The sequence below is a fragment of the Lagopus muta genome, chromosome 2, assembly GCF_023343835.1.
Source record: "Lagopus muta isolate bLagMut1 chromosome 2, bLagMut1 primary, whole genome shotgun sequence".
In the NCBI taxonomy this organism is placed as follows: Eukaryota; Metazoa; Chordata; class Aves; order Galliformes; family Phasianidae; genus Lagopus; species Lagopus muta.
Genome location: NC_064434.1, coordinates 46,935,185 through 46,963,091, shown reverse-complemented (window position 1 = coordinate 46,963,091; position 27,907 = coordinate 46,935,185). Strand labels below are relative to the sequence as shown.

At 39.9% G+C, this 27,907-nt stretch overlaps 3 protein-coding genes across 3 annotated transcripts; 1 reads left to right on the top strand and 2 right to left on the bottom strand.

Moving 5' to 3' along the window:
- The first annotated feature begins 1,283 nt into the window (after window positions 1–1,283).
- Window positions 1,284–8,101, top strand: LOC125688934 (amine sulfotransferase-like). Its single transcript, XM_048935565.1, has 7 exons — window positions 1,284–1,840; window positions 3,498–3,668; window positions 4,691–4,899; window positions 5,697–5,823; window positions 6,292–6,386; window positions 6,759–6,939; window positions 7,819–8,101. Exons 2-7 carry the CDS (start codon window positions 3,527–3,529, stop codon window positions 7,941–7,943), a joined length of 879 nt encoding a protein of 292 aa, XP_048791522.1. The 5' UTR covers window positions 1,284–1,840; window positions 3,498–3,526; the 3' UTR covers window positions 7,944–8,101.
- A 4,026-nt stretch (window positions 8,102–12,127) lies between these two features.
- Window positions 12,128–22,499, bottom strand: RWDD1 (RWD domain containing 1). Its single transcript, XM_048936623.1, has 7 exons — window positions 22,366–22,499; window positions 20,957–21,022; window positions 19,991–20,121; window positions 18,849–18,992; window positions 17,715–17,847; window positions 15,792–15,854; window positions 12,128–14,460 (listed from the first exon to the last, which is right to left on the bottom strand). The coding sequence occupies exons 1-7, from the start codon at window positions 22,436–22,438 to the stop codon at window positions 14,348–14,350; spliced, it is 723 nt and encodes a 240-aa protein (XP_048792580.1). The 5' UTR covers window positions 22,439–22,499; the 3' UTR covers window positions 12,128–14,347.
- A 293-nt stretch (window positions 22,500–22,792) lies between these two features.
- CALHM4 (calcium homeostasis modulator family member 4) lies at window positions 22,793–27,242 on the bottom strand. The gene is made up of 2 exons (XM_048936622.1): window positions 26,355–27,242; window positions 22,793–25,545 (listed from the first exon to the last, which is right to left on the bottom strand). Exons 1-2 carry the CDS (start codon window positions 26,910–26,912, stop codon window positions 25,159–25,161), a joined length of 945 nt encoding a protein of 314 aa, XP_048792579.1. The 5' UTR covers window positions 26,913–27,242; the 3' UTR covers window positions 22,793–25,158.
- Between the last annotated feature and the right edge of the window lie 665 nt (window positions 27,243–27,907).

Below are 27,907 nucleotides of genomic sequence, written 5' to 3'. Positions count from 1 at the left end.
GCATAGGTGTACCAGAGGATTGTTTAAAGGAAAGGAATGTATTGCAAACCTTTTTCACAGTTAGTGGAGCTACTATCTATTCCTATGTACGTACCAAGAATGAGGATCAAATGGTTTAAGTGAGTTTGGTGTGATTGCAATGATCTGTTAAATACATTTTGTACTGATGTATAAAACTTACATTGAGATTCCATGTGCCTAAGTAAGGCATTTACTTCTCTCTTTAATTTCACAGGGTAGATTGGTGGGAAGCTTGTCTTTGTTTGTTATCTGCCCAGGGAACTTGGAGGCTTATTTTAGGACTCTCAGTTTCCCAGTGCTGTAGGCACTTCTGAAAGGAAAGCCACAGCCTGTATGGACGGGAATATGTTGTGTGAAAGTACCAGAGGAAACAACAAGGGAAGAACACGAGGGGTAGAAATAAACAGCACTAGAAACATAGGCATTAAGCCATACAATAAACCACAAATATTCTTTCCTCGACAAACTGGACTTTGTGCAACTTCACCTGTGGTTTAAGTATACGTTAGGAATTTGGATCTTGAGGTTAATTATTAATATTGTACAGAACAATTTATCCCAAAGCAGGTAATAGAGTTGAATACATGGAAACTATGTTCAATTAGCTGCTGATAGACTGTAATTCAACACTATTGACAATCAGGGGCAGGTCATAACTTCCTGATGCTGTCGTTGTACAGTATTGTTGAGATATGTATATTCTATCAATTCACCATCTGTGTGAGGGCCAAATAGCTTTACAGTCTATTTGTTTTTCTTGGAAAACACTATGTCTCTCCCTAAGTCAAAGCTTTTGGTACCCTGGCTAGAACACAGATCTGGTGACAGACAGCAGATGTTGCTCTTTGGGCCTCTTCAAACCTCTAATGGATGATCTCTGTGCCTTGCTTTAGGATCAAAAGCTGCCATCTTCCATTCATACTAAACTCCTTGACTAGAAATTGCAGTTACAAAACACTGGGCACGCCTGACTGGAGCAGAAAGCAAAGCAGTGCAGGCTTAATCTTTGGGCTTAAAACTACCCTGTGTTGCAAAAAAGAATTTAGCCCTAATCCTCATTCTGGCTTGTCCCCTACCTGATGGATCTGTTGTGCAAGTTCGAGGACTACCTGGAGAATTGATCCAGGTTAAAAAGTAACTCTACACAAAACAAGGCGTAGGGCTGGGGGACAAAATTTTCTTTTTTGCGTAACATGGTTGGTGTGCAAGTTTCAGTGAGAAAGGTCTCAGGCAAGATTTTATGTCACTTATAGGTGCTTGTAGAAAAACAATGTGGGTATACGTGTAACATTCATATACGGGGAAGCAAAGAACTCACTCCTAGAAGCTCTTTGCTGAGGCCAGGTCTGACTGGTCTCACTGCACTCCTATAGAGTGGTGCACTCAGACTGTTCATTCAGACTGCTGCCGCATACAGTGTGCAGGTATAACAAGTGTGGGCAAAAATTTTGTGGGAGCTGAGTAAGAAACACACACACACACAAAAAGAAAGAAAGAAAGAAAAAGAAATGAAAAGGAATCTTGCAGTCACTTCTGCTCCTCTTCACTCTCACTCTTCCTCAACAATGCTGTTGATAAATTGGAGGAAGAAAAATTAAAGTTGCCTTAAAATAATTTCCTAAATCTCTCTGGAGTGTTTAACCTTCTAAGGGGTTATGTCAGTTCTCTAATCTCTAGCTGTGCTACAGATAAGCAAATATTGAATGACAGCCAAACAGGACTGTTAAAAAGGAAACGTGACTGCTCATGCCTCTCTCAAACTATTCACGTTCACAGTCATAACATACATCTCTGTGGGCCCTGGAAGAGAAGACGCAAGGTAAGCATGCCTGACATTATTGGAGCTGTGCATTGGTGAGTTAAACAATGCTGTGCTGATTGCCCTTCTGGTAAGATGAGTAGAACTGTGCGTGGAACTGTTCTGTCAAACGTTTTGAGAAGTGTAGCCAGAGAAGAAGCTGAGTGAGTGCCGAGGGGAGGATGGCTGTACAGCTGGGCTCTGACAGTTGGTGTCAGAGTTTGGAAGCTGAGTTTGACACCCATTTTTCTGTACTGCTCAGCAAGGGGTTGGAGTTGTGCCTGTGAGGTCGCTCCCTGAGCAAAGCAGAAGGATCAGATCCCCACACATGTAGGAAAGGAACAGACGGATGCCCTTGTGTCCGCAACTGGAGGCAGATTTTTAGAAGCACTTTTCAAATGCATTTCTGGCTGATTAGAGCGTATAGGAATGCTTATTTCTTCTTACATTAGATACTCTAGACTGTGAATGTTTCCTAGCCAAGGTGGCATAGCTTTTCTTGCCTGATATATTTCCTCATAGTATAATCCCCTGCCCATAAGAAAGAACCAGTTCAATAACCTCTGTCTGAAAGTGATATGAAAGCTCAGATTTTGGCAGAATCAAATCAAAAAGGATTTCTGTGCACTGCGTATTTAATGTGTCTGCATTTTGTATCTTACAAATTCTTCACTCTTCCTTTGTAACTAAAAATATTCACTCATTCACCATATTTTTATGTCCTTTGTGCCACCAGTTTTCTTATCATAACTTGAAATCTGTTTTTGCTTTTATGATTGGGATTACTGCTACCAGTGTTTCTGATGTGATGAGTGACTCCTCATTTATTCAACTCAGCTCAGTGAGAGAACATCAGTCATATCAAAATAAGCTTATCCTGAACCTTTTTGCCTGGTCATTACTCTGATATTTCTGAGTGGCTGGGTGTGGGGAGCAGCAGGCCCAGCCTGGCTGCAGAGTGAGCCTGAGGGATGCCCGTGCATCCTGTGGCCATGCCATGGGAGGAGGCTGCCCACCTGAGCTGCATGCAGGCCCAATACTGCCCTGTTTTGGCACTGCCTCATCATGGGACAGCAACCTGCGGGTTGAAAGGAGCACAGGTCTCATAGGCGGTGTCCACGTGCATGTGCCTCGTGTAGGCAGGTCCCTGGCAGCCCATGGATGCATCCAAGGACACAAGGTCATGACCATGTCCTTGGTCATGGCCATGGCCCTTCCTTGTTTCCACCACACCCCTCATCAAAAAAGGGCACTGCTGGGTAAGCGTGAGGTCAGTGCAGCTCTAGCGGTGAGAAGGCAAAAGGACAGGTAAGCCTAAACTGCTGAGTAATAACAGTGTTCATGAAAGCTTAATTAAGCAAGATCTATTTAAGAGATAAGAAGAGGTGACAACCAAAGGAAACATTAGACAGTGAAATCCTAGAGGAACTTTGAGAAATAATTATTTACAGAGTGCCATTATTTACATCATCTTTTAGATGCAGTTAACGTACACAAATATGAATAAACAATCAGGGTATTAGCCTTTGTATTTCATTTTATAACCTGATGTTTATGAAAATTTCAAGGCTGAATTTCAGTGAATTGTTACAAAACACGTTTTTTGTTTTGTTTTGTTTGATTTTCCGAGAGATAACAGCAAAACTAAAATCTATAATTTTATTTTTTCTTATTGCAGCTTATACACCCGTAAGCAACAACAGATTAATGATGGAACCATCAAAAGAGTTTGTATTCAATTACAAAGGGTTTTATTTTGCTGTAAATACTACACCTGAGTATGTAGCTTCCCTGGAGAATTTTGAAATCAAGGACAGTGACATATTTATAGCTACTTATCCAAAATCAGGTAAGAATTGAATTGATTCCAATGGGGAAATAAATCTGCTTTTACTCACACTGCATGCCAAAGATTGTTAGCATTGCTTTATAGATCTGAACCATCTCTGAGTATATGCAGTGCAGCATCAGGTACAAACCTGAATAGCCACAGCCTGAAAAACCACACACAAGGTTCCTGCTTGTGTCCTGCTGAGCTGATCTATGTGGCTCTTGTATTTAGTCTGGCAGGTGTGCTCAGAAGAAGGCAAGACTTACAGGTCAAAATGATAAGGCACTGAGATGAACATTAGGGAGCCCAGGTGATGCTAGTTCATTGTCAGGCAGGGCTGGAGGAAGCAGTCCAAGTCAGGCAGAGAGGCAGCATGAGGAGGAAAGATTTAAGAGGTCTAAATGCTAACAAAATGAGATGAAAACTTCTTTGGAAGTGGAAGATTTGTGTTGCAAAGGGATGGGCTGCCCAGAGAAAGGAAGGAGGTGGAAGACAATTTGGATTTATGAATTGCACGCAATGTTATCTTGTTTCCACTTACATTCTTCCCTCTGTCCTACTCCACTATCCGCTTTCTTCCTTACCAGTTACCTAGGGTATGCTCCATCTCCATGCAAAATCGTCCAGGTTGATGAAGCCAAGCTGAGCATCCCGAGCTGAACTGGGGAACTACTGGGGAAGGGCACTTGCTAAGTTATTGCTCCTCTGGTTCTGAAAATTATTTCTTTATCTTGTTCTGTGGATTTAAATCTATAGCACACATACAGTCTAATCTCCAGAACCAACACCTTCCTTCCCAGGTGAGGCCTTAAGAGCTAGGCTTTGCTTTCAGATGCCTTCCATTCTCTAAGCTTGTACAGGTAAGCCAGCAGTAATAGTTTGCTGCCTTTCTGTATTAATCTGAATTCTCTCAGGTGTCCTTTCCTTTGTGCAAACAGCATAAAAAGGAAAAGAAGCCCAGAAATCAGATCTTCCCTGCCATCAATTTTAATAATAATTATGATAAAAGCAAAGTTCAAATTTTAAAAATTTCTTCTTAGGAACTGTGTGGACTCAGAATATTTTGAGCTTAATACTCCATGAAGGCCATCGTAATGGAACAGAAAATATGGAGATGCTGGACAGAATCCCCTGGGTGGAATATAATATTAAAAATATGGATTATGGCAGTCTTCCTTTGCCTCGAGTTTTTGCCACTCACCTGCCTTACTACTTAACTCCAAAAGACCTGAGAAACAAAAAGGGACATGTAAGTGAAGTTATTTCCAACATTCAGTTAAATCCAACCCTGACAATTTGCCTCAGAGATTTGGTTCAAATCCTGTCATTTCCTTCTTTTAGTTTTGCACATCTTGCTACAAATATCACGACTTGAACAAAAGTGAAGAGATCTAGAAATTGCTTATTCAATTTCCTCTTGATTTTTTTGCAGCCCTTGCTGCTAGAAATAGGGATGGTGCAGAAATGCAACTCAGTGGGATGAGCCAGGGAAAAAATCTTGGACTAATGTCACCCTTCTGAAAAGATCAAGTTCCAGTGAAATAACGAGTCTAGAAAAGGCCTCCCACACAAAATTATAGTAGATAAAGAGGGAGTATTTTCTTATTCATCAGTATTGTGAATAGAATGCCCTGTTGTGAATTGTCATTTCTTCATGGATGCAGGTGTAGTGTAGAGCAGAGACAACTCACATGCAGAAAACAACACGGCCTCTTCAAAGGCCAGAGCTGAGCTCACAGAGTTCTGACATCACCAACGCCGTGCCAGAACTGTGGCTTACCAGAGATGGTTGTAGATTTCCTCATGAGAACTGCAGCAATGTGATGCTGAATCAACCGGGACGTTAAAATGATTTTGTAAGGCGGATGTTACAACCTGTCTATCTTGCACTACTGAATGGTATCAGTGTAGACTCTAACATTCTGTCCCAAGAAGAGATATCAGTGGGCTCAGAACAACCACAACAGGAATACTGCTGCCTATATTGGTAATGGAGTAATGGAGCACTTTGATCTCTCTGAGAGCCATCGTCTTGTTGTACTGCAGGTTATTTATGTCGCCAGGAACCCTAAGGACGTGTTGGTTTCTTATTATCACTTCTCCAAATTCATCCGAACACTAGAGAAAATACCGGATTTTAACATTTTCATGGAGAGATTTTTAGCTGGAAAAGGTAGGATATTTTTCTTACTAAGGAGCCTAAACCCTACTCTATGGCCTCAAACAGAACAAGGATTAATTGTAGTAGTAAAGGTCAGTCACCCAGAATCCTCAGCTGTCCTAACCTGCAACCAAAGCTGGAGTGACCATCTGAGCTTGGCCCTACTTTCAGTGCAGATTATGAGAAGTCAGGGGTCAAATGCCACATAACATAAAAAAGCGTCACACAGGTGCTGTGATCATATGCGTACATCCACGCTCTAAAAAGCCAAAAAGCCAACCGAATTGGGGCCCTGTGGGCCCCCCTCCAAGACTTGGGGAAATGCAGAAACAGAAGAGAGGGAAGAATACAGTCCTGTCCTTGAAAGTAATAGAGGTGGTAGAGCAAGGCTGATAATTCTACTGTTTTAATTTGCTGATGGCTGTAAATAGCAGATCTCCCTCACACTCCACTTTTTATTTTTTGTTTTTCCTTCTTAAGTGCTTGGCAGTGCCTGGTTTGACCACGTTTCAGGCTGGTACAACCATGCAAAGGATTTCAATATACTCTTCCTGACCTACGAGGAGATGAAAAAGGTGAGGTCCATCGTATCACCATCTTCCAGATATTTTCTTCCTATATTGAATACATTTTCAGGTAGGTCTTTAGATTTATCCATCATGGAGTACACTCAGTCCTCATGGAGAACAAATAAATTGAGACTTCCAAGGGCGTCATGTCATTTTTTCCCATTTGTGCAATGCTTTAGGAAGAATTATTACATAAATCAACTTCTTGCATAATGAGAGTCATCTTCCCAAAAGAAACCAGACTATGGTATGGTATGGTAAAAAATGATGGACAGTTTTGGACTCAAACTTAGTGATGTCCTTAACAATCCCATATTCCACTGCTTTATGCATTTAGTTTTCACACCATCAAAATGCTTCAAGTTTACTTTATTGCAGGATCTCAGAAGTGCTGTGCTGAAAATCTGCGACTTCATAGGCAAGAAGCTGAGTGAAGAGGAAATAGAAAGTGTTGTGAGACAGGCTACATTTGAGAACATGCAGAAGGACCCCAGGGCAAACTATGAGAACATGCCAGACGACATGGCGATCAAGGGGAAGGGCAGATTTCTACGGAAAGGTAAAACAGAAGCAGTCCACTGCGGCAACCACTTAATTCCTCCTCTTGGTGTAAAATGAAAATAGGGTTTATGGACTTATCAGGATTGCCCCAGTCTCAAAAGGGGAGCTCAGATTAAATGGAATTAACTGTCAGAGTTGTTTTATAGCCCTTCTGTTGCTGTTTTTATCACATTTCCTTAAAGATAATAAAATGTCATGTTTCACTGATGATAACAAAAGTGGCAAATGGCCTGCTGGACATTACAGAAGATCTTGAAGGTTGTACTTCTGAACCAGGTGTAACATACTGCTCTCTTACTGGAGTATCAGTATGATTATGAGCAATTGGCTAAACAGATAGGTGGCTTTCACTGGCAGATAGGGGAGAAAAGCCTCTCTCAAACAGAGAAAAACAATGTTTTAAGGCCATCAGGGGACTTACTATCTGGGCACGGCAGCAAATTTGATTTGAACACGGTGTTCAAACGTTATTCAATCAGGAGACACAGTTTAAGGCTGAAAAAAGTGCTGTCTTGCCAGTCTCCTCCACCTGTGCTTACTCTTCCTTTTCAAGGCAACAACCAGCTACATTGTGTGGGCACAGGCCACCTCAGCCAACTACTCTGAAGGTCAATACATGGCATCCTTGGGCTCCTTGGCAATTCTAAAGCATTCTGAAGTGCAGAGCAGGAGGAAATCCATAGGGATTAAAGGGGGAGGTGCACTCACATTTAGATAAGTGTTCTCCAAAGAGCACACAAAACCCTGCTTGAAAGTCCAGCAACACAGAGATGCCAAGGAAGCCTGGAATGGCTTCCTGAGAGTAGATCTCTCTGGTGAAAGGCCAGCTTCAGATAAGTGCCTTCTTCTCACCTCCCTTTGCTGCCTCTTTCCTCAGGCACCATTGGAGACTGGAAAAACATGATGACAGTGGCTCAGAGTGAAAGGTTTGATGAAGTTCTTAAAGAAAAAATACGGACCCTGCCTATCAAATTCACCTGGGAGATAGACAGTGAAGTGTAGCCTGGCTTTGAGGTTTCTCACTCTTCGGCGTTCGTCATGGATGGACACACTTGACCTTATGGAAGAACATAATATGATTTTCAACTGTGTTGTAGAGATAATAAATAGAAGAACTCATTCAGAAAATGAGAGTTATCTGAAGGAGCTATTCAATTCCATCAGTTTCCTGTTTGTAATTTTATGAATTATTGTAGTTAATTTTCATAGTAAACCACAAGTTCCATTCTTCAGGATTGCATTTGCATTTGCTGGCCTTAATAACACCCCAGTTATAGACAGCCAAATGAACTAGCCCTAATGTTGCATGTTCTGATGCTGCCTACTGACTGAAACACTTCACTACACTGTCTGTTACAGTTCTTCAGGCCATATTTGACAATTTGAGAAAAAACACGTCGTAGTCATAGCAGTTTTTCAGTGAATGCTCACTCTATCATTCTGATTGACTTGCTAGAGCTGTTGTGGTAGGAAGCTACCAGCAATCTGTGACCCATACAGAAATTGACTCACTATTTGGCATTTAATTTGTCCACGATTCCCGTGATATGTTCATGATTTTAACAAACAAACAAATCAAAACATGATTACATGACAATTCATTTAATCTGTGGGGCCAAATGACACACCTCTAACTTGTGCGAGAATCTGTAAGACAAAACTATTATTACCTCTGCAGCTAACAACAGTTGTGTACTTGAGTACCTCTCACTTTGCTTACTGACAGAAGCATGGCTGTCTGCCTGCTGGGCTCCATGTCTTGTCTCAGATGCCAAAAATATCAAAAGCAACAATGCACCCACACCTCCAACCCAACCTCTCTGCATTGCTGATAGAACCCCACTGACATGGTACTGGTAACTCCATGTCTCTCTGCTCTTGCTTTGAGGATGGGAAAATGAAGCCCATCACAGACGCAAAGCATTCCTCAGCAGGCTTGCAACTTGGGATGAGTCTGGTCGGCTGCTGACACCCCATCCCAAAATATTCACAAATATCTTCTCACTTCCTGTTCCAAAGAGTTCTGTGTCCTCACATCTGACAGAGGTCCTCAGCTGCATCAGGAACTGTGGCAGCTGAGTTATAAATACTGGGTACCAGGGTATCCTGATGTATCTGGTGCACAGACCCATACCTCATGCATACCCACAGCGCTTAAGTCTTTAATTCCTGGTCTGCCAATGGCTATGAGATACAGGGCTGATCTAAAATAATGGATCACCTCAAGAGAAGGTGCAGGCTGAACTCCCAGCACCTGCACTACAAAGCCTTGGCCTCACCTGTGCATCAGATCCCCATGTAGGAAACTTAGAAAGCACCCCCCAAGAAGATCTCACTGCAGAACTGGCCAACAATACTGAGACAAGATACTTCTGAAACTGCTCCTGCAGATACAAAAACAATCACTTGAGACAATCTTTTGTATGTATGTAAGAGTAAGGAAATGTCCTTTGTTTAAAGGAATGGATAGTGAGAGCCACGAAGATGATCAGGGGACTGGAGCACCTTCCCTATAAAGACAGGCTGAGGGAGCTGGGCCTGTTCAGCCTGGAGAAAAGAAGGCTGCAGGGTGACCTCATTTAGGTTGGATGCCAGGGGGAAGTTCTTTACAGAGAGAGTGGTGAGGTGCTAGAACAGGCTGCCCAGAGAGGTTGTGGATGCCCCGTCCCTGGAGGTGTTGAAGGCCAGGTTGGATGGAGCCCTGGGCAGCCTGGTCTAGTATTAAATGGGGAGGTTGGTGGCCCTGTCTGTGGCAGAGGGGTTGGAGATTCATGATCCTTGAGGTCCCTTTCAACCTGGGCCATTCTGTGATAGTGATGGATTAAGGTAGTTATGTAGGACCAAAGAGGCTTATAAGCGAGCAGAAGAGTGGTGACTCTCACCTGATCCTCTTCCAGGGTTCTGCAACTACAATTCCTGACACCACCTGGATAGCAACTGACCCCATGAGACAGAATCCCCTCTTTCCACTCGACTGGATGTCAGGCTCACAATAAATTCCATTAAGTTTGTTGCATTCTAACAAGTACTCCAAATGTCAGGAAAAGAACCCTACTTCCAGAATTTGTAGAGTCAACCTACTGGCACCTCATGTGTCAGTTGACACGCTGCTTATAAAAGGAAGTGCATCTTTTCCACATTTATAAACTCTATCCACTGCAATCATACTGAGCTAAAACTTGAACTCCTATCTGCCCACATACACATTAACAGGTCTCTGATATGTCTCCAGCATTTATTTCTTCCAATAATCTTCTGCTTCCTTCAGTACAGCCTCAATCAAGAGGGAAGATCATCATGGAAGGAGGAAACATTTTGTTCCAACATCTTCTCAGACACCATCTGCACTCTCTAGTGGGTTTGAACCCTCATTCACTCTTTGTTACAACATTTACAGAATCAAATTATGATGACTGCTTTTGGTTGATAGTGAATCAACATCCTAACAACTAGCCACAGCAGGACATAGCTTCTGAACTCCAAAACATTCCAAACCATCGCTTAACTTGACAAGAAGCATCTAACTTAGCTTTCCAACAAACTGCTTTAAAAAAAAAAAAAAAAAAAGTAAAATACATTTTGTTTTTTTTTCCCTTACCTGTCCCAAAGATCAATATTTTCATTTTTCAATCCAGCTGTTTTCACCTTCTGATGGGTTCTACTTACTTTTTGCTACACCGAAGGAATTTCCTCATACAGAGGAAATTGCAAGCTGCTTTATTTAGACAAAGCCAACCATATCATTAGCCTACAAGAAGAATGGGCCTTTTGTACCCCCAACAGTACAGCCAGATCATCTTTCCTTCTAGAACTTCATGTCCTCGATATCAAGAAAATAAGTTACACAAAACATCTGTGATTTATGTAACCACCACACCCCCTGACACATGAGCCTGAACTTCAGACAAGCAGAATGTTGTTTTTTTCCACCTCTACATATTTACCCTGGGCACAGAAAAAACTAGTTCAGAATAATAATTCAGGTCTTTTGCTGAGTTTGCCTTAAGTACAAAAAAAACTTGATTACAATTTGGACCTTGATCTTTTACTGTTTTTTTTTTTTTCAATAGTAGACTACTTCGAGTCCCATCACAGTAATAAAAATCCACCTAACACTCAAGACACAGCCTACTGATACCAGTTAACTCTTGCAGCTGCAGATTTTACCAGCATTCAGTACAGAAACGAAAATCAAGTTCCTTGCAATAAATGCAATTACACCAAAGAACTGAAAAATCCCTCTCCAAATTGGAGCCAAGTTGCAATGCACTAAAGGACTGATTTAGAAAAAACAAACAACAACAACAAAAAAAAACAGAAATGAAATATCTGATTCTGCAACTTACCTTACAGCTCTTTCTCTCAGAATGCAGGATATCAGCACACTGGATACAGGTGTAGTTTTCTGTCTCGTCCAACAAACTTTTACTTCAGCAACCATGCAGTTAAAACTGAAGATACTTAGGCACAGAGGGGGATTGGATTACACATAAAGAAAAACGTTTTCTCAGACAGTGGTCAGGTACTGGAATGGCTGCCCAGGGAGGTGGTTAAGTTGCTGTCCCTGGCAGTGTTCAAGAGACATCTGGATGAGGAGCTATGAGACATGATTTAGTGGCTTGTGGTAGCAATGGTAATGGGAGGACAATTGGACTAAGATGATCTTGTAGGTCCTTTCCAACCTTGTGATTCTATGATTTTACAATTCTACATCCGAGTAGAAAGACTGAAGTCAGGCACTGGGTGGTGCATTTTAGCAGTGGAGACAGTGGGTCACCCTCACTGGTGTAGATTTTTATAAGCGTGGCAGGCAGGCTCTTGCTCATCACTGTCGTGTTTCAACTATGTCAAAAAAGTATTTGTTAGAGCAAAATTTCAGCTACAAAACAGCCGTTACTGTGCTCTTCCTATCTGTTGTAGTTTCTACAAAAAGAAATAGGAGACACTACTTTCAAAGTGACTAATTACAAGCAAGGCTATCAGTGCTGTTCTCAGTACGACGACTTGGAATTACTAAAATCCATTCAAAGTTAACTGACAGAATTTCATTAGACTAATACAGATTCGACTTCAGTCTAATCCAAAGTTTTAAATACTTAATCTGAACTTCTTCATCAAAAAATAAAATAAAATAAAAAGATCTATCTCCATCTCTGGAAACTAAGTCGTACACATGCATCCAAGTCCACTCAGTAAAATTACCTTTTATTTCACAAATGCTAATTGCTAATAAGCAAATCAGAACTTTAGACTGAGTCACTGAAACTTGTTTCAAAGACTTGGAGAAATGGACTTGATGAATTTTTTTTTTGTCACTTCAACCCTTATTTCCTCTGTTTTGAAAAAAAAAGTAGCAATGAAAACATAACTTCAACTTCACAGTTATAACTTCTTGAAGCCACACAATCTTTGCATAAAAACCAATAACCGTTAGTGTAAAAACAAAACAAAACAGAAAACCCCGTTAATCTAGAAATTATTATGAAACTCTTTTTCACATTTATGTGATTCTTGAATCATCAGTATCCCACTTAGAAAGCTTTCTCAGATTATCACATTTTGCACAGACTATACAGTATTCTTGGATTCAGTCCAGATTGAAGAGAACTTCCTCATTGCTTTTATGAAAAATATGCTCATTTTAGACAAACAATTGACAACTCAAAGCAACCTTGCAAAGCTTTCATATGGCTGATGAGACACAGAAGAAAATTAAGTTCTGTGTTGAACAGCATTTTAAAGTGTGCTAGCAGATACACAGGAAACTGGACACAGTAATTACAAACCTTTCAACCCAACTGCATATTTGGAAAAGTCAGACTTTAAATATCATATTAGCTTACAACTTTTTAAATACATTTGGTAATACCTGCTGGTACACAGATCCTCCTTATTGCTTTGAAACACACAATGTTATAATTGAAACTTAGATGCTTATCTCAAGTTCTTAGGCACCAAAATTAAAAATAGCAAATAGAAGATGGTAGAAACAAAGGCATATGGTTCGTTTATAAAAACATTTATAGGGTACTCAAATATTTATTTCTATCTACTGGGAACTCACATTTATTCCTCTTGAGTACAAAAAGACAAGACTACTGAAATGCTATACAAGATCATCCTGAACAGCTGTTCTCAAATGACATGAGCAGAGGATCTTACATATCATTAAATTATTTCTGGAATCAAATTTCTCATCTTGAGCAAGAAATTTCCTAATATTAAAGTTCATAAATCCATTAATCTTCTAAGCATAGATACTTTAGTACAATCCTCTTTTAAAAGGTTGAAGCTGGAGCAGTTAAGGCAATCTACTATAAGTGTTTTAAAATCCAGCACACAGCTTCTAATCATCAAGGTGCCTGGCAGTTATTTGTTCAGAGAGCTGCTTCTTGAAACCTTCATCCACACCATCCTTCCACCTGACACAATACCGAACACTTTATACACATTACTTCAGTGTTCCAGGCTTTTTGGAGGTGTGAAGGGAGGCAGAGCCTAACATAAAGCTAGTAGCTCCACAAGGAACTCTTCAGATGGGAAAACATGCTACCCAGCAACTCACAGATGTTAACTTTACCATATGTTAAGACTTCCACAGACTGCCAACAGTCTCCTTCTAAAGAACTCTCAGCAACTGTAAATGTAAGCACACTATAAAACACTGTTACTGCATTCTGCGCTCTGACAGTGTTCTCACATTCACTGTTGCCAAAAGCAAATTATTTTTTCTGTCATGGAAGTTCACTGATTCATAAGAACTTTAAAAAAAAAAAAAAAAAAAAGCTTTCTAAACACATCAACCATTTTGAAATCAACCATTTCATTTTGAAGCTGTGATAAACAAAATTTCACTCTAACATGTAAGTGGTTTTCATTCAACATTAAAAAGTATATGCCCTATTAAAAATGACTAGTGCTGCCTATCTATAGTTGTTCAGTTAATAATTTGGGGTATCAGAAGGGACCATTATTTATTGCATTATAAAATTTCAAAGAAAAAATCCTGCACAGCACGTAAACTGTTCTACTCAAGAAACTTCCCCATGCATATCCTACAAAGAAGATAGCAGAACTCAGCTTCCGCATGCAGGTGTGTTTAACAATCACTATGCCATCTTTTCCTTCTTGCTTGCTCTCACTTCTCTTCAGAGGATGCTTAAAGAAGTGGAGGGAAAAAAAAAAAATCAGAAAGTATGCCTCAGGTTTTTAATGTGAAATATAAGTCAATTTATTTATGATGATAGTCATCAGAAGACCATACTCCTAGATGTAAAATACTTTTTCTTCTTTGAAAAAAGGAAAATCAATACACATTACTACAACCACAGATGCTGTGGTTTTTCTGCCTCTCTCTCTCCTTACATAAGTCCATACTGATGACAGAGCCAGTTCAAAAAAAAGGTCTAATCACTATCTAAATTAACAGGGTTGTAGTCAGGGTCATCTTCTTCATCCTCCAACTCTAAATCATCCATTTCTTGGAATAAAGATTCATCAACCTCCACACTGTTTCCAGCTACAAAAAAGAAAAGAAGTATTACAAGAAGAGAAAAAAAGTACCTGAACAACAAAATACAGTCTCTGAACACAAAGAGTACAAAGTGTGTATATACACATTTTATATATATACACATATACACACCACACACACATGCAATAAGGAACATCAGATCATATACAATTATCCTTTAAATTTTCTCCATGAGGAAAACTGAAAGGCAGACAACTAATTCAGAGAGGCACTGATATGTTAAAAAAAAATAAATAAATTTAGATTTAAATTTGAAAAGCAAGCTGAAGCCTTCTATGCTGTCACACTTTCTTCTAAAATAGATGAAGCTTAGGAGTAAAACATCAGAACCACTACTACTTTATTTGCATGTATCAATAGCGACATCTTCTGGTCACTGAACAAGATTCTGTTTTTCATTGCCTTTGAAGGAGACCTTTTTAAACTGCTTCCATCTACACAACATCATTAGACTGTAGCAGCTGCAAAAATTAGTGTTATTTATTAATAACTTCAATTTAAAATTACAACACTAATCTGTGCAGGAGTTTTTAAATAATGGACAGCGTCAGGATTAAAAGTTAGCATTAAAAGTTATGTTCCCATAACTTGGGACTGGAGCCCAAATACAAATATGGAGGCTACTCTTTTGAGGAAGAAAAACCCATCTTCACTTTAAGCACTTTCGGAGGAAGGCAAAATTAAGCATGTCCTCTAATTAGAAGGAACAACTTCTTCATGACTGCCATTTCAAGTTTATATTCACTGATGCTCACAACTTTATCATTCTTCTGCATGTGTGGTTTCTGCAATACTATGAGATAATGTTGCTACAGTAAAAAATTGCCTTAACTCACAGTCAGTCTTTTGAGCTAGTACAAAAAAGGAGGTATAGAAATAAAATAAATAATATGTGACTGTGAGTGGATTTATTTATCTCTAACAGTTTAACAGCTTTTGGCATATGCTTACAAAATTTTCAGCTACGATCAGGGAATTTTTTTCAGTAAATAAACTAACCTGTACAAAACCATAAAAAGGAACTGCGTTGCACAAAGGCAAGTAATGTTTAATTTGATGCACAAGATGTTTGTTATTGATGTTGATCTTCAGGGAGAAGAAAACAGAACTTCAAAAGCTTTAAATGGAAAGGAACTTTTTTTTCTGGGGAGAATAAAATTGCTTTTGTTCAATCTCCAAAACTGTACTTTTCAGAAATGCTTTCCAATTAAAAGTGATACTGACATAAGATTTTAGTCAGAATTAAAATACTGACTTAAGAACGTTTACATGTTTTAAGCCACTTCTTTCAGATGCAGAAACAAACAGAAATTTACCTTCCTCCAAGAACTGGATGTCAGATGTATCAAGGTTGTGATCCATTTCAAACAGCTGTTTCCCTAGAAGTTAAAAAGTATATATTTCAAAATGCTGTTTGGCTATGTAACAAGCTAAGGCAACAATAGTTAGCATGCTATCTTAGGCTATACAGATTATAATATGTTTGAAATGTGGCTGGGAAAATTTACACCATCAGTCTCACAGCCTTTATTCAGTCCTGATCTTGTATTCTACAATAAATCTTTGGGAACTGGACAGATTAAGCTATCTCCTTCATATGAAAATGAAGTTGGATGTACAAACCAGTCACCAGCTCCTACTGTGAAGGAAATACCACATAATGCAAAGTAAAGCCTTTCTAATTGGGAGGTGGGGAAAGGAAAGTTCAAGACACTGCACAAGCCTTTCCATCAGCATTTGCATTGTTTTTTTTTAATCTTCTATCAGAAAGAGTGTTTGACACTTTGGGTAAAACATTCAAAGACATCTTTTTCTTCTACTGGAGTACCCCATAAAATCTGAAAATAAGCCTTTTTTACTTTTGTAAGGTGTAAACTTACATATATGTATATACATCTAGTTACATACATATGTATAAACTAGACTATTAAGGAGAAAAACAGCATGCTAACAATTTCAAGAACAAAAAAACTAGAAGTCTGATTTCTACTTACTCTTTTCAGATGCCCAAACACATTCCAATCATAAGGAAATCAAGTACTGTGTACAGATTTCACTGGACTTACTACCATTAAGACTTCTATCAAGTTTGATCAAAACCAGCCAAAGGTTTCAAAAGCCTTCAGAACAGAAGAGGGAGGTAACAGCGAATACAGTGGAACTGTCAGGTCACAGCCTGAATCAGTAGTTGAGCACCAGGTAAGAAGATGTGGCAAACCCACGGAGCTCATGTTGCTTGCAAGCAACACACCTTAATGAAAAGGCGGAGCCTGGATCCATCCCTCCTCATCCTCATAAGCAGCCAAGTGAGCAGCATCTCTCTGGTTAGAGACTGCACTCCTCGAGCCATCACTGTTTGTTGACAGGGATGAGCCAATTTTTGTTCTTTGTTCCCTGCTATTGCTCTGTAGTGCTTGTATCCCATTAGAAGGTACTGTATACATACTGTGAATAGCCTCCCTTCGCCATTCAGCGATACCACACAATCGTATCAGTTTTGTTTTCTGATGTAATCAGGTTAAAAAGTGGATTTATCATCACAGGAGAACCAAAGTTAAGCTGTAGTGTCTGGAGAATGCTATTTAAGACTTATTTTTGCATACAGGCTCTCTTAAAATAATTTCTTCTACATTTTTTTTCCAGTGGATAGAGTTCGGATTCTGCTGGATTGGGATCTACAGACAACACATCCTAGAACTATAATTACAATAGCTTTTCTCCAAAATACTATAGGAAAACTATCATTCTCACTAAGCATCATAAGCTTGTTGCATCCCCTAGACAGCCACTGTGTTGCTTCAGTTCATCTGCAACATCCCAAACTCCTACATGCCTTCGAATAATTTTAAGTCATGGCATGATCCAATACAAATAAGGCGAAATCACCACACACTGCTCAGTGTAGATTCTTTCTGTTGTTTAATAATCCCCAGCTACTTATGCTAGAGCAATGCTCATCAGCTGGAGCTCAAAGCAATAGACTGCCTGGCATAAAACCAAAAGCTTGAATACACAGCTTAGGAACCTTTATGACTTCACTTGAAATCCTGACTCACTCAGCTTTCTATTTAGCCCACCAAAGAGCTCAAGAAGACTTGGAGAAACATGAACAACAATAATTTAATATTGCATTAAAATCTGTTCACCATTATTATCTTTCAAAGTAAGAATTATTTTTAAGGCTTATCATGATAGTCTGAGAACACTGCAAAAGCTTCAGGTACAGTTTTAAATCATACCACTTAATTTATTTTTGCCCGCTTGTTCTTCTTCTTTCATCTTTTTTCTTTTTATTTCTAAGAGTTCTGCATCAAACTTTGCTTTCCAGTTCAGGAAATTCTCGATTGTAACAGGAGTGCCATGAAAGCGTTGCTGAAAAAAAAAACAAACAACAGAAAACAAATATGATCAATTAGCAAAACTAGGAGTGAAGATGAGCGTTCTCTTCCTTACTTACATTGCAGCATCTCAGAAGCATTTGCTTGCTGTGAGGCATTCTCAGAAATTAACTCTAACCCCAAGCACATACAAAGAACACATTCTTGCTTGTTTCTATTCTCCCCATGGGTCTCTCCCTTCAGAGAGCTGCAGAGAGGTGGAAATTATAGAAAAACACCAAGTAATACATTTGAACCTACTGTGCAAAAGCTTGTAACATATCAATAATAAAGGTTATGCTTAAGTAGCAGCACTTATCAACTCCTACATGCAATCTAGACTGAAACTTTCTATAAAAAAAAATACATTAACTGTTCTCTGTTACTGACAGACAAAAAGGGTTGGCAGGGATTTTTTTTTCCTACTATTTCAGAAATACCAAATATTTCATGTTTCATCACCCTCTAGCTACTCAAGAGAGCACACAATCAGTAGTTAATGCAGCATGTCCCATGGATAGAAAAATTATTCCATGCTGATTGATGAAAAGTACCTGTGCAGGGAGGACAAACCACATCCTGAAGACTAGTCCTTACTGCTTCTGCTCCACCAAAGAGTCACACTTCTTCAGAACAAGAGCAGTCTGTGCACAGCACTACATACTCTATCCTTTTTTACTTCCCGCTTCAAATAAGAAACTGGCTGCAGAGACTTTGTTTTCACTTGGGAAAAATATCCCTGTCCCAGTCTTAGGAAGTAATGCTGGAGGGGAGTGTGAACACGCAACACATATGTGAAAAGATTGCTTTAGAAAGTGAGGGGAAAAATAAATAAAGATCTTTGAAGTGCAATGAACTACCTGGTGGCCTTTAAGAATTAACTACATCAATTTCAGGCTAGATGTTACTCTCCTACTACAGCTCAGAGTTGCTCTTGCATCAAGCCCATGCATCAAGAGAAGTTAAATCTTTAGTTAGAAAAAATATTTTACATACTTTTTCCTCTTCTTCGGCTTCTCTTTCTTTCTGTTTCTTTTCCTCCTCTCTTCGTGTTTTTATTTGATCCACTATTTCATTTAATTTCTCCTGTACTGCAGACACTAGAGTGAAGATCATTACCATTCCCAAATTTTCTTCTGCCTACAACACAAACAAGGCAAACTCAAGCAGAAGAACCCTATATCTTCAGAAGCTCAATACATATATCTTTTCAGAAAGCAGAATTGTGTACATACACGCAGATAACACAGCTGAAGCACTCTACATTCATTTCAAAGTTCACTGTAAAATCCAAGTCAATTGGCCAGATAAACAAGTTAAAGTCACTCTCAAATGAATGGGTAAGCAGCTAAACATTGATGATGATAATAATAATATGTCATCAACATATTCTAGACATCAGGGGAATTTCTTCATGGATAAAAAAAAAATCTACAGTAGTTTGTAAAAACTACAAGTTTATAAAATTTAGATTTTAAGAAACCAAGAGACACTCAGAAACTGCCTTCTACGTAATTCCTTAATCCCTTACTCCCTTACATACGTTCCTTCCAGGTGGGACAAAATCAAAAATCACCAGCTGCTGGAATAAAGGTGTAAAATGTAAACTAAAAAGAGAATGACTGAAGAACACTCTACAGCCATTTAAGGCAGATAAGATTGGTCAAGAAATATTTAAGTCAACAAGAATGTTTCCTCTTCATACCTTCACAATGCACTGTCACTGACACCAAGGGTCAAAGAGTATTTTTTCTTGATCCAAAATAGTTATGTTATTGAAATGTAGCCTTTTTTTTTTTGTTTCTTTCCAAATAAAACTGAACTGAATTAGCTTCACAAATACTATTTATACACAGTTAAATGAATTCATCTTGAGGTAGAAATGCTAAGAGGGGAAGCTGTAGAACCCTTCCACTTCCTTATTCTACATGTGCACACTGAATTAGCTCTGTATTTTACTTTAACACCATTTATACCACTAATGCCATTTACCAAATTCAAATCTCAAAGTCAGCCCTTATAGTATGGAAAGTATTTCAAATCAGTAGGTCATCTCTCGGAAAACAACCGAATTGAGGAATAAATTCTGACTAAATCAAGTGATATCAAGATAAATTGAGATATTCCATTTTACTTACCTGCTGTTCCAACAGGTTTATTATGCCTGTGACATCATCATCTTCAAGATTCTCCTGAGAGACAATTTCATAAAGGGGAGTTTCATCAGGGTATTTTTCTCTGTAGGTAAACTTAAGGGTTGTTTGGACATCTACAAAACAAAAAAAAAATACACATTACAGTGATTATCTTACAGAATTATAACTGCACATTTTTCTATTGCATCAACAGCTTAAATATCTTAAGATAGGAAAAGAACTTGTCTTAAAGGAACAGTCATCTTACACACACATTACATCTTACAAAACAAATCTAAATATAATGCAATATATTACCACTAAGACTGAAGTTAACCCTTACATAAGCTATTCCAGACTATTTATGTCTGAGAAGACTTTAGAAAGACTGGAAATTTTTCTGTGGTACAGTGGATACCAGAGTGGTGACCTCTTTTCCCTGACATCCCACTTAATGCTGGAGAAGATGAAGCAAGAGTCCTAACAACCAAACCTAGAGAGAATCTCAGCATATTACTGCTTTAAATTCTGCATACCTGGTTGGAGCAACAACCAGTGTGGTAGTTAACAGCTCCACACACAGCACATGACAAAAACATAAATGCACATTAGACATTAATAAGCAAAGAGGAAAACTGCCTAAGGAACACACACTCAATCTGATGTTACTGAGAGCTAGCCCTGCAAGGAAATAAGGCCAGAAAGAACTACATTCCTTCCTTTCATGCATCTTGACAGAATACCAGGCAGGAACCTTCCCCTTCAGTTCATGACTCGCAGTTCTGGCAGCCCAATTCTTCCTTTAACACACACTTGCTCCACACAGGGCTTACTCCTTTGAAACAGAAGGAGGTGGCAGCAGTTTCTTTCCTCTAACTCATGAACACAGAATAACAAATATATATATATAAACTTGAAAGTTAATATACAGGAAGGGAGATTAGTCTATTTAAGACATAATGAACTTACTTTCATCATTTTCACCTGCTTCTGATGTCACAGTAATTGTGAAAGTTGTTGGCTTTTCTGACAACACTGTTAAAAAAAGAGAAAAAAAGATATACGTTAAATCAGACAACTACTTTACATAATTAAAACTGAATTTCTCTAGGACTAGTAAGGTATACAGGCCTCTTGATACAGTGTTTAAGCCTTTAAAATTCATTAAAAGGTGCTTTCCAGTTAACTACTGTTTTCCATGTGATGTGATGTTTGAAGTTCTTGCTGAATGACAGCAATAGCGAGAAGTTAGCAAGAGTGCAGACATACCTACCACTAAGTGACGTGAACTAGTAAAGCAAATATAAGCAGAAAGGTCCCAAAGCCAGTTCACGTTATTGTGCTAGATAGGTACAATGGGTGCCCAGTCCATTTCTGACCCTAGACATCTTTACAGTATATTTATTCCTATCACTGTATTTAGGGCGGAAGTGGAAAATGATTCTTAAAAAAAAAAAGAAAAAGAGATGGATTATGCTTTCCTTCAATAGTTCTGGAAATAACCTAGAAAAGGGGGGTGAATTTTAAATAGTCAATACAAAAAATTAAATCCATGAGCAACCATACTCACCCGCAAAAGCAAAGTAAGGCTTTGTTTATTGCCCACCTGTGAAGGAGGCAGCTAAAAGACAGACAGTGGCTCCTAACAGACCAAAAAAAAATGGTAAATCCATGTTCTGCTGTCATGGACTGGATGGTTTTACCTCCCTGCTCAAGCATGAGCTACAGGTAAAATCCCTGATTAAGGATTGTTCTGTACCACTGCTGTAAGCTATAACCAATCCAGTATATGTGATCTAACACTGTTAACTGAATTTTGCCCAACTGCTAACGTACCACCACTACAGCCTTTTGTGCTCCCTCTTCTTTATGGGTATGAGTGCGTTATTACTCGGGCAAACAACAAATCAGAATAAACACTCGACTACACGAAAGCGTATTAGTCACTGACTCAGCATCCTCAGCTACAGGACACCGGTCCGCGTTGCTTTAAAGTAAAAATGAAGAACCAGAAGCGTTTCCAGACTAAAGCAATAAACAAACGCAGCGGGTAAATGGCAGAGCGAAGTTAGCGCGGATAAGATGAGGCGAGCAGATACTGCGCAGGTAGGAAGGAGAGAACGTGCAGAAATCTCGCGCACGAAGCCTTCGATTGCAGCCCGCCGGGTGCTGGACACCGAGAGCGCATCCTGCACACAGACTGCCCTAATCCTGGAACTGAGGCACCCCGGCACCACACCCACAGCCGGCACGGCACGCTTAAGGACCCCGAACACTCCACGCTCCACTCAACCTTCACCCTGAGAAAGCCATAAGAAAAGGGGCGGCAGGCAGCGCCCCGTAGCCGGCCGGGCCTCCATCGCCTCGCCGCGGCTCACCCGTGAACGAGTCCGGGTAGATGGACTCCAGGGCCTCCAGCTCGTTGCGCTGCTCCTCGCTATAGTCCGTCATCGCCGCCAACGGCCATGGGCCGCGCACACCGCATGCGCGCCGCCCGCCGGCATCGGCTGGCAGCGCCTGATGCCGGCCGCGCGACTCGCTCGGCAGTAGATGGCTTTGGGCTGGGGGCGGTGCGCAGGACGGGGGTTGTTGTAGTCGTCTCTTGTTTAGCTGAAATCCGCACTCCTTGCGCTGCGCTCTGAAGCAGCAGCAGTTGAGGAGCTGCGGTTCAGCCTTTGCTGCGTGGACATCTGTGGACTCTACCCGGAGAGTTCAGCATATGCAGAGCTACTTTAAAAAGACATTGCTCCTGTTAGGTCGATGTCATTCTTCAGCTGGAAACCTATAGGGGTCAGCAGGCTGAAGGGTATTCACAAGTTGCTTTAGGAAGTACAAGGTGGGGCTCTGGGGGCAGCTGACTGACATCCCAGAGTGAAATTGGAAGTTCCTCTGGTGTGGTGGTAGCGCAGGTTGGAGTTAGAAAGCACCAACAGACATCTCAGGGGTTTTCCCAGTTACACCACACAGATGGCAGAGTTGTGTGAGCACAGAACTGGAGAAATCAAAGCTGGTACACTATCACCCCGTGTGGGCTTCCTACAAGGGTGGGTTTAAAGGTTAATCAGCACAAGACACCAATTGGCACTTGTTACATAGCATTGTTTAAAGGTGCATCCACCACTGACAGTTCTCCCTCAGATATTTGTACAACACTGAGGTTACAGGAAGCTTTTGTTGTAGAAATAATCATTTTCAGTCTGAGTGAGCAAACTGCAATCCTAAACTGATTTTGGGTAAGATGACACCAGTATTAGCAGACATGGGCAGTTCAGTGCCTTGGGGATTTTTCTCTAGCTTCAAACTCTTTAGGAGGCGGTGCCTTATTTCATTACTGATTCATGACATATTTCAGGAGCAGAGAAATGAAGGGAAATGCACCATAATCCATAATACTACAGCTGTATTTAATGCTATGGATTAACATATCCCAACAAGGCAATATTTTGCATTTTAGCAGGCTGAATTCACAATGACAGATAAAGTTTGTTATTCAGATTAAAAAAAAAACAACTCTAAAAAACAGAAGAAAAAACAGCAATTGGGACAAAGCTAGAGAACATGAAGATTCATTTTAAAATTATTTTCACTACAATTATGAGATAGCTCAATTTGTCGTTTTACAAATTCTGCATTTCATAGTGGCACTGTGAAACAAGGTACAGAATAGAAAAAAAAAAATCACAACAGGTAGCAGCTAGTTTTTGTTACTCCAATAAGAGAGGCAGGAGAAACTTTCTGAAAACATACAGCTGCTTTGTGTATCTGATTGCGCATAGTGTTCCACCATCAAAAAAAAAAACCCAACAAAAAACAACAAAAATCACAATCCAAAACCAAACACCAATGAATCTAAAGTGAAATCAGAGATTGTATTCCGTAACAGATGCTTTGCTTCCTAAGCCAATCATACATACCATGCAGTTCTATTAATAGAAACTTTAGGATTCAAGTGAGACTTGAGATTTGTAAAATTTTCAGTGATGAAAACTGCATTATTCCAGTTACTCAGCATATTCAGCTTTTTCAAGTCCATGTATAGAAGTTTCTCAAAGGAAGAGGAAACACTTGAACAAGACCTGCTTTTTAGCATGCTTTCAACTCCTGTATTTTGTAAGGGAAAGTGCTACATGTGTTTTTCCTATTTTAAGACTGTTCTTTTGTTGTTGGTTTTAATAAAACGACAAAACCAAAACAAAACAAAACCCCCGTAGGTAGCATCCTATATCCTAGCCTATAGTTAGGTAGCACACAGTCCACAGGCTGCAAGGCAATTCAGGAAGCAATGATGACAGCAATGACTGTGGGCACAATAGTATGACTGAATTTTAACATTTTCAAAGGCAAAGCAAATTTAACTTCAGAAGGATATTTCCCCACATAGTAGGCCAGCTTACTTGTAAAGTCTGACACATTTCGAAGTACATACACTAGGAATAGGAAACTGACCTTGCTACCACTCAAGAAGCGCTCAAATTCAAGTTTCCACGTGAAGTGTCCTTTTTGCCTTTTTGTTTTGTTTTGTTTTGTTCCCCCCCCCCCCCTCCTTCCTTACCCCCTCCTCCCCATAACTGCTATATGATTCACCCCTCCTTTTCTTGTGGCATCTCAATTCTGTTAAAAATATCAAGTGCCCTGAAAGTTTCCAAACCACTTTATCTGGACTCAGCCTTGGTTGAGGAGGTGTTTTATCCACATAGAAGAAAGTGGAAGAGGAAAAATAAAGTATTTCTACTGGAGGTCGTTAAGACAAAGCTAGATATCTGCTTCTACTTAATGCAGAGTGGATAAGGCTCATAGGATCTAATCACTCAATCTACTATTAAATCTACTACTATTTTTTTTTAACAAGAGGGGAGAGAAAGCACTTAAGCATAGCTTTCTTACCCAGTGAAACTCATCCCTTTTGCAGAATTGTCAGAAAGTGAAGCTGCAGCTTGAAACAGCCCATCCCAGTCAGATGGGGCCTCTGACCTCTGCATCCCACAGGAGTCATACACCATCAGGAGCAGTGTATAAGTATCTGAAGGACTACATTAACAAAGTATTTATTCATGCCCTTTACGTAATAAGGTATCAGAAAGCTCCACCACAGTTCAGGTCTAAAGCAGAGCTAGACACTCCTGATTTTTTCCACAAGGTGTCGGCAGGGGATCAGAACAGGTAAGTTATGGTCAGGGGTCTTCATCAAGCTTCAGATATTTTCTGTCTGCTGAGTCCTTGAGTGCCCAGTCATGGAGGAGACTGTAGTCGTAATGCTCCTCATCCACTAATTTTAGGAAGGCCAGTCCAGAGATAGCTTGCCACTCCCTGAGTGATGGGATACGGATTTCATTTATATTTTCATTTCCTGGGACAAATCCAAAGAACTTCTTTACATGCTTCATGGCATAAAGCTTGGAGTGCTGGTCTGTTGCTTCATCAAAGAGCTCCTGCTCATTACGGACATAGCTGGTCCAGTACCTGAAGTGCAGGAAGCTGAGCGGGGAGAAGCAGCTTGCCAGGCAGTAAGACAGGAAGACAGTGATGACTACCACAGCAATCAGAAGCCAGCCAGCCACCTTCCAAAAGCAAACAAACAAGATCAGAGCTGAAAAAACTCATAGTGGTATTTTCTGGGCATAAAAAATAGAAATCTAAGACAATCTTTACTTGCTTTTCTCGAATAAGGAGGCTAGCAGAGGATAAGCATGGCTTGTATCTATTGCCATCGCACCCAGTCCCTGACTACTGCAGACAGCTGAAATTCATTTCTTCCATCAAGTTTAAGGAAGACCTGATGAATAACTTAAGGATGTTTGCCCTACAGCTACTATTGTGAATCTGCAGCATAGAAACCCTATAATTCCTAGCCCAAGTTATCTTATTTACCATATTAACAATCAGTTTTCCTTGAAGTAATAATGTTAACATTCTCCCTAGTTCTAGCTGGAATATTATCTAGTTGGAATATTAACTTCTAGACTCAAGTCTGATCCCCAAGACAAACAAACAAAAACAAACAAACAAACAACCAGCAACAACAGGACTTTGGTTTATATGGAGCTCTCACAGTCTGCACCCCTTAGACACATTTCCTGTGCTTGAGTTCAAGAAGCTTCCTGCCCTTCAGTGGCTCTTGAACTTCCGTTTGTCTTACTTGATGATGCTTCTCAAGACACAAGCATGCATCTTCCAGTAGCAAGGGTCAGAAGTGACATTTATGTACTGGATTTTCAATTCCACCTATGGGAACAAGTCAGGCTCCACTCAAGGCAGAAAGACATTGATCCTGTTCTGTCCTCACCCTTTGCCTTCTCAATAAGCTGCGGTGTCATTGCTAAATCTGCAGACAACAGCTTTCACAGCAGAAATAAAGTGGATTACTCACCTGTGACTGGTACCGGAGCAGGAGGATCACTTCATCTCTTGCCCTGCTCAGCTCTGGTGGAACTAGCTGACTGCACGGAAACGCAGCCAAAATCCTCTGGCGTTCACTAATAGTCACGTTAGGAATATCTCCATAGTAGTACACAGAGACATATTCACTCACAGCACACACATAGTAGGAGCCGTTTATCAGAGTGACTGCTAGCCATGTCACTGGAGCAACCAGTGCTCTCCCAGTGATGCTGCACAGTACAAAGCAGGTCAGTTTGCACTGTAGTAACTGATTCCACGTGCTCTCTGTTAGAAGAGGAGACCTCTTGCCTGTAACCAGCCTCCAGGTCTGGTTGTTCAGAGCATAGCCAATAACCAAAAGAATCAATGCAGGAACACCCAGGAAGGCCAACCCATAGATGAGGTTCTGCCCCACATGACAAGGACAACTGAACGTAAAGAAAGAGAAGAGTTGCTGCCCACCAATTGTCAGTATTGCAATTATAGCATTAGCAATAACAACCTCTTTGCCTTTCAGAAAGGTTAGCCACTTTGGAAGGAAAGTCATTTTAGGTTTCACTGTTTACCAGATAGACTCTCTTGCATTAAGTCACTACTAGCTTTTAGATATAGATAACTGATATTAATGGTAGACTAGAACAGAAACAAGCCAATCCCAATAGTTTAAAATACAAAACAACAACTAAAAAAATTCTAACACAACAACAGGAAGCCTGCTAGTCTTTCTTCTCTAATTAGCTGCTGATTGCTCAATAAGAGATATAGCCTTGTTTACTAGCTTTTATCTACTTGAAGATATTCAGTCATGTGTTTTAGCTGATCCAATAAATTTCTCTCAGCAGTTTAAGGACATTCATCATTTAGGGAATTGTGAGCTCTGCCAGCTGATTGCTAATTGGCTGAAGCTACCAATCAGTTCTCACTGCCTGTTCTCCATCAGCAGCAAATTAATGTCTACCCTACCAGGGTAAATTGGTCAGCTGTTTTCCAATCAGTGGTAATTAGCAGAAGCATGGCATGAGGTTAGAAAAAAGAAATACTGAAAAAAGGGTAAAATGGATTGTTTTCAACTATTCTGCATTAAAAAAAAAGAAAACGAACAAACTTTGCCTTGCTAAGTGGACTGATGATAAAAGAAGAAGCAGCAGAGATATTTTAAAATGCTTCAACATTAAAATAAAAATGGAAAATATTCAATAAGCTGCACAAAGTTGAGAATCCCAATTCTGTTCACATTTAATGGTAATTCTGCTTGTGTTTCAATTTTCTTTCCTAGTATACAAGATGTGGTTAGCTGCTGGACCATGAGGATTTTAGCGTGTCACTTGTAGGGGCAAGAAGCTACCATGTCTCATTTACTGGAAGTACTGAACAATCCTTTATGCTATCTCCTTCAGAAAGATTTTATTTGGCAATCTATAATCTGCTATTCTCTGTCAAGTCATCTTCAGATGAACTTGTGGTAATAGCTAGCATTTATATAGTATGTTCACAATTTCCATCTTTCAGATTTATGTATGTATCATCAATCCCATGCTGTGG

Excerpts from the sequence above, each read along its gene's own strand:
- RWDD1 (XM_048936623.1), bottom strand. The coding sequence starts at position 22,438 with ATGACGGACTATAGCGAGGAGCAGCGCAACGAGCTGGAGGCCCTGGAG. Across the intron at positions 20,122-20,956 it reads AGCAGGTGAAAATGATGAAA|ATGTCCAAACAACCCTTAAG; the intron begins GTAAGTTCATTA and ends TTTGTTTTGTAG. Across the intron at positions 15,855-17,714 it reads GGGCAAAAATAAATTAAGTG|GGAAACAGCTGTTTGAAATG; the intron begins GTATGATTTAAA and ends TTTAACTTCTAG.
- CALHM4 (XM_048936622.1), bottom strand. The coding sequence starts at position 26,912 with ATGACTTTCCTTCCAAAGTGGCTAACCTTTCTGAAAGGCAAAGAGGTT. Across the intron at positions 25,546-26,354 it reads TGCTCCGGTACCAGTCACAG|GTGGCTGGCTGGCTTCTGAT; the intron begins GTGAGTAATCCA and ends TGCTTTTGGAAG.
- LOC125688934 (XM_048935565.1), top strand. The coding sequence starts at position 3,527 with ATGATGGAACCATCAAAAGAGTTTGTATTCAATTACAAAGGGTTTTAT. Across the intron at positions 3,669-4,690 it reads AGCTACTTATCCAAAATCAG|GAACTGTGTGGACTCAGAAT; the intron begins GTAAGAATTGAA and ends ATTTCTTCTTAG. Across the intron at positions 6,387-6,758 it reads CCTACGAGGAGATGAAAAAG|GATCTCAGAAGTGCTGTGCT; the intron begins GTGAGGTCCATC and ends ACTTTATTGCAG.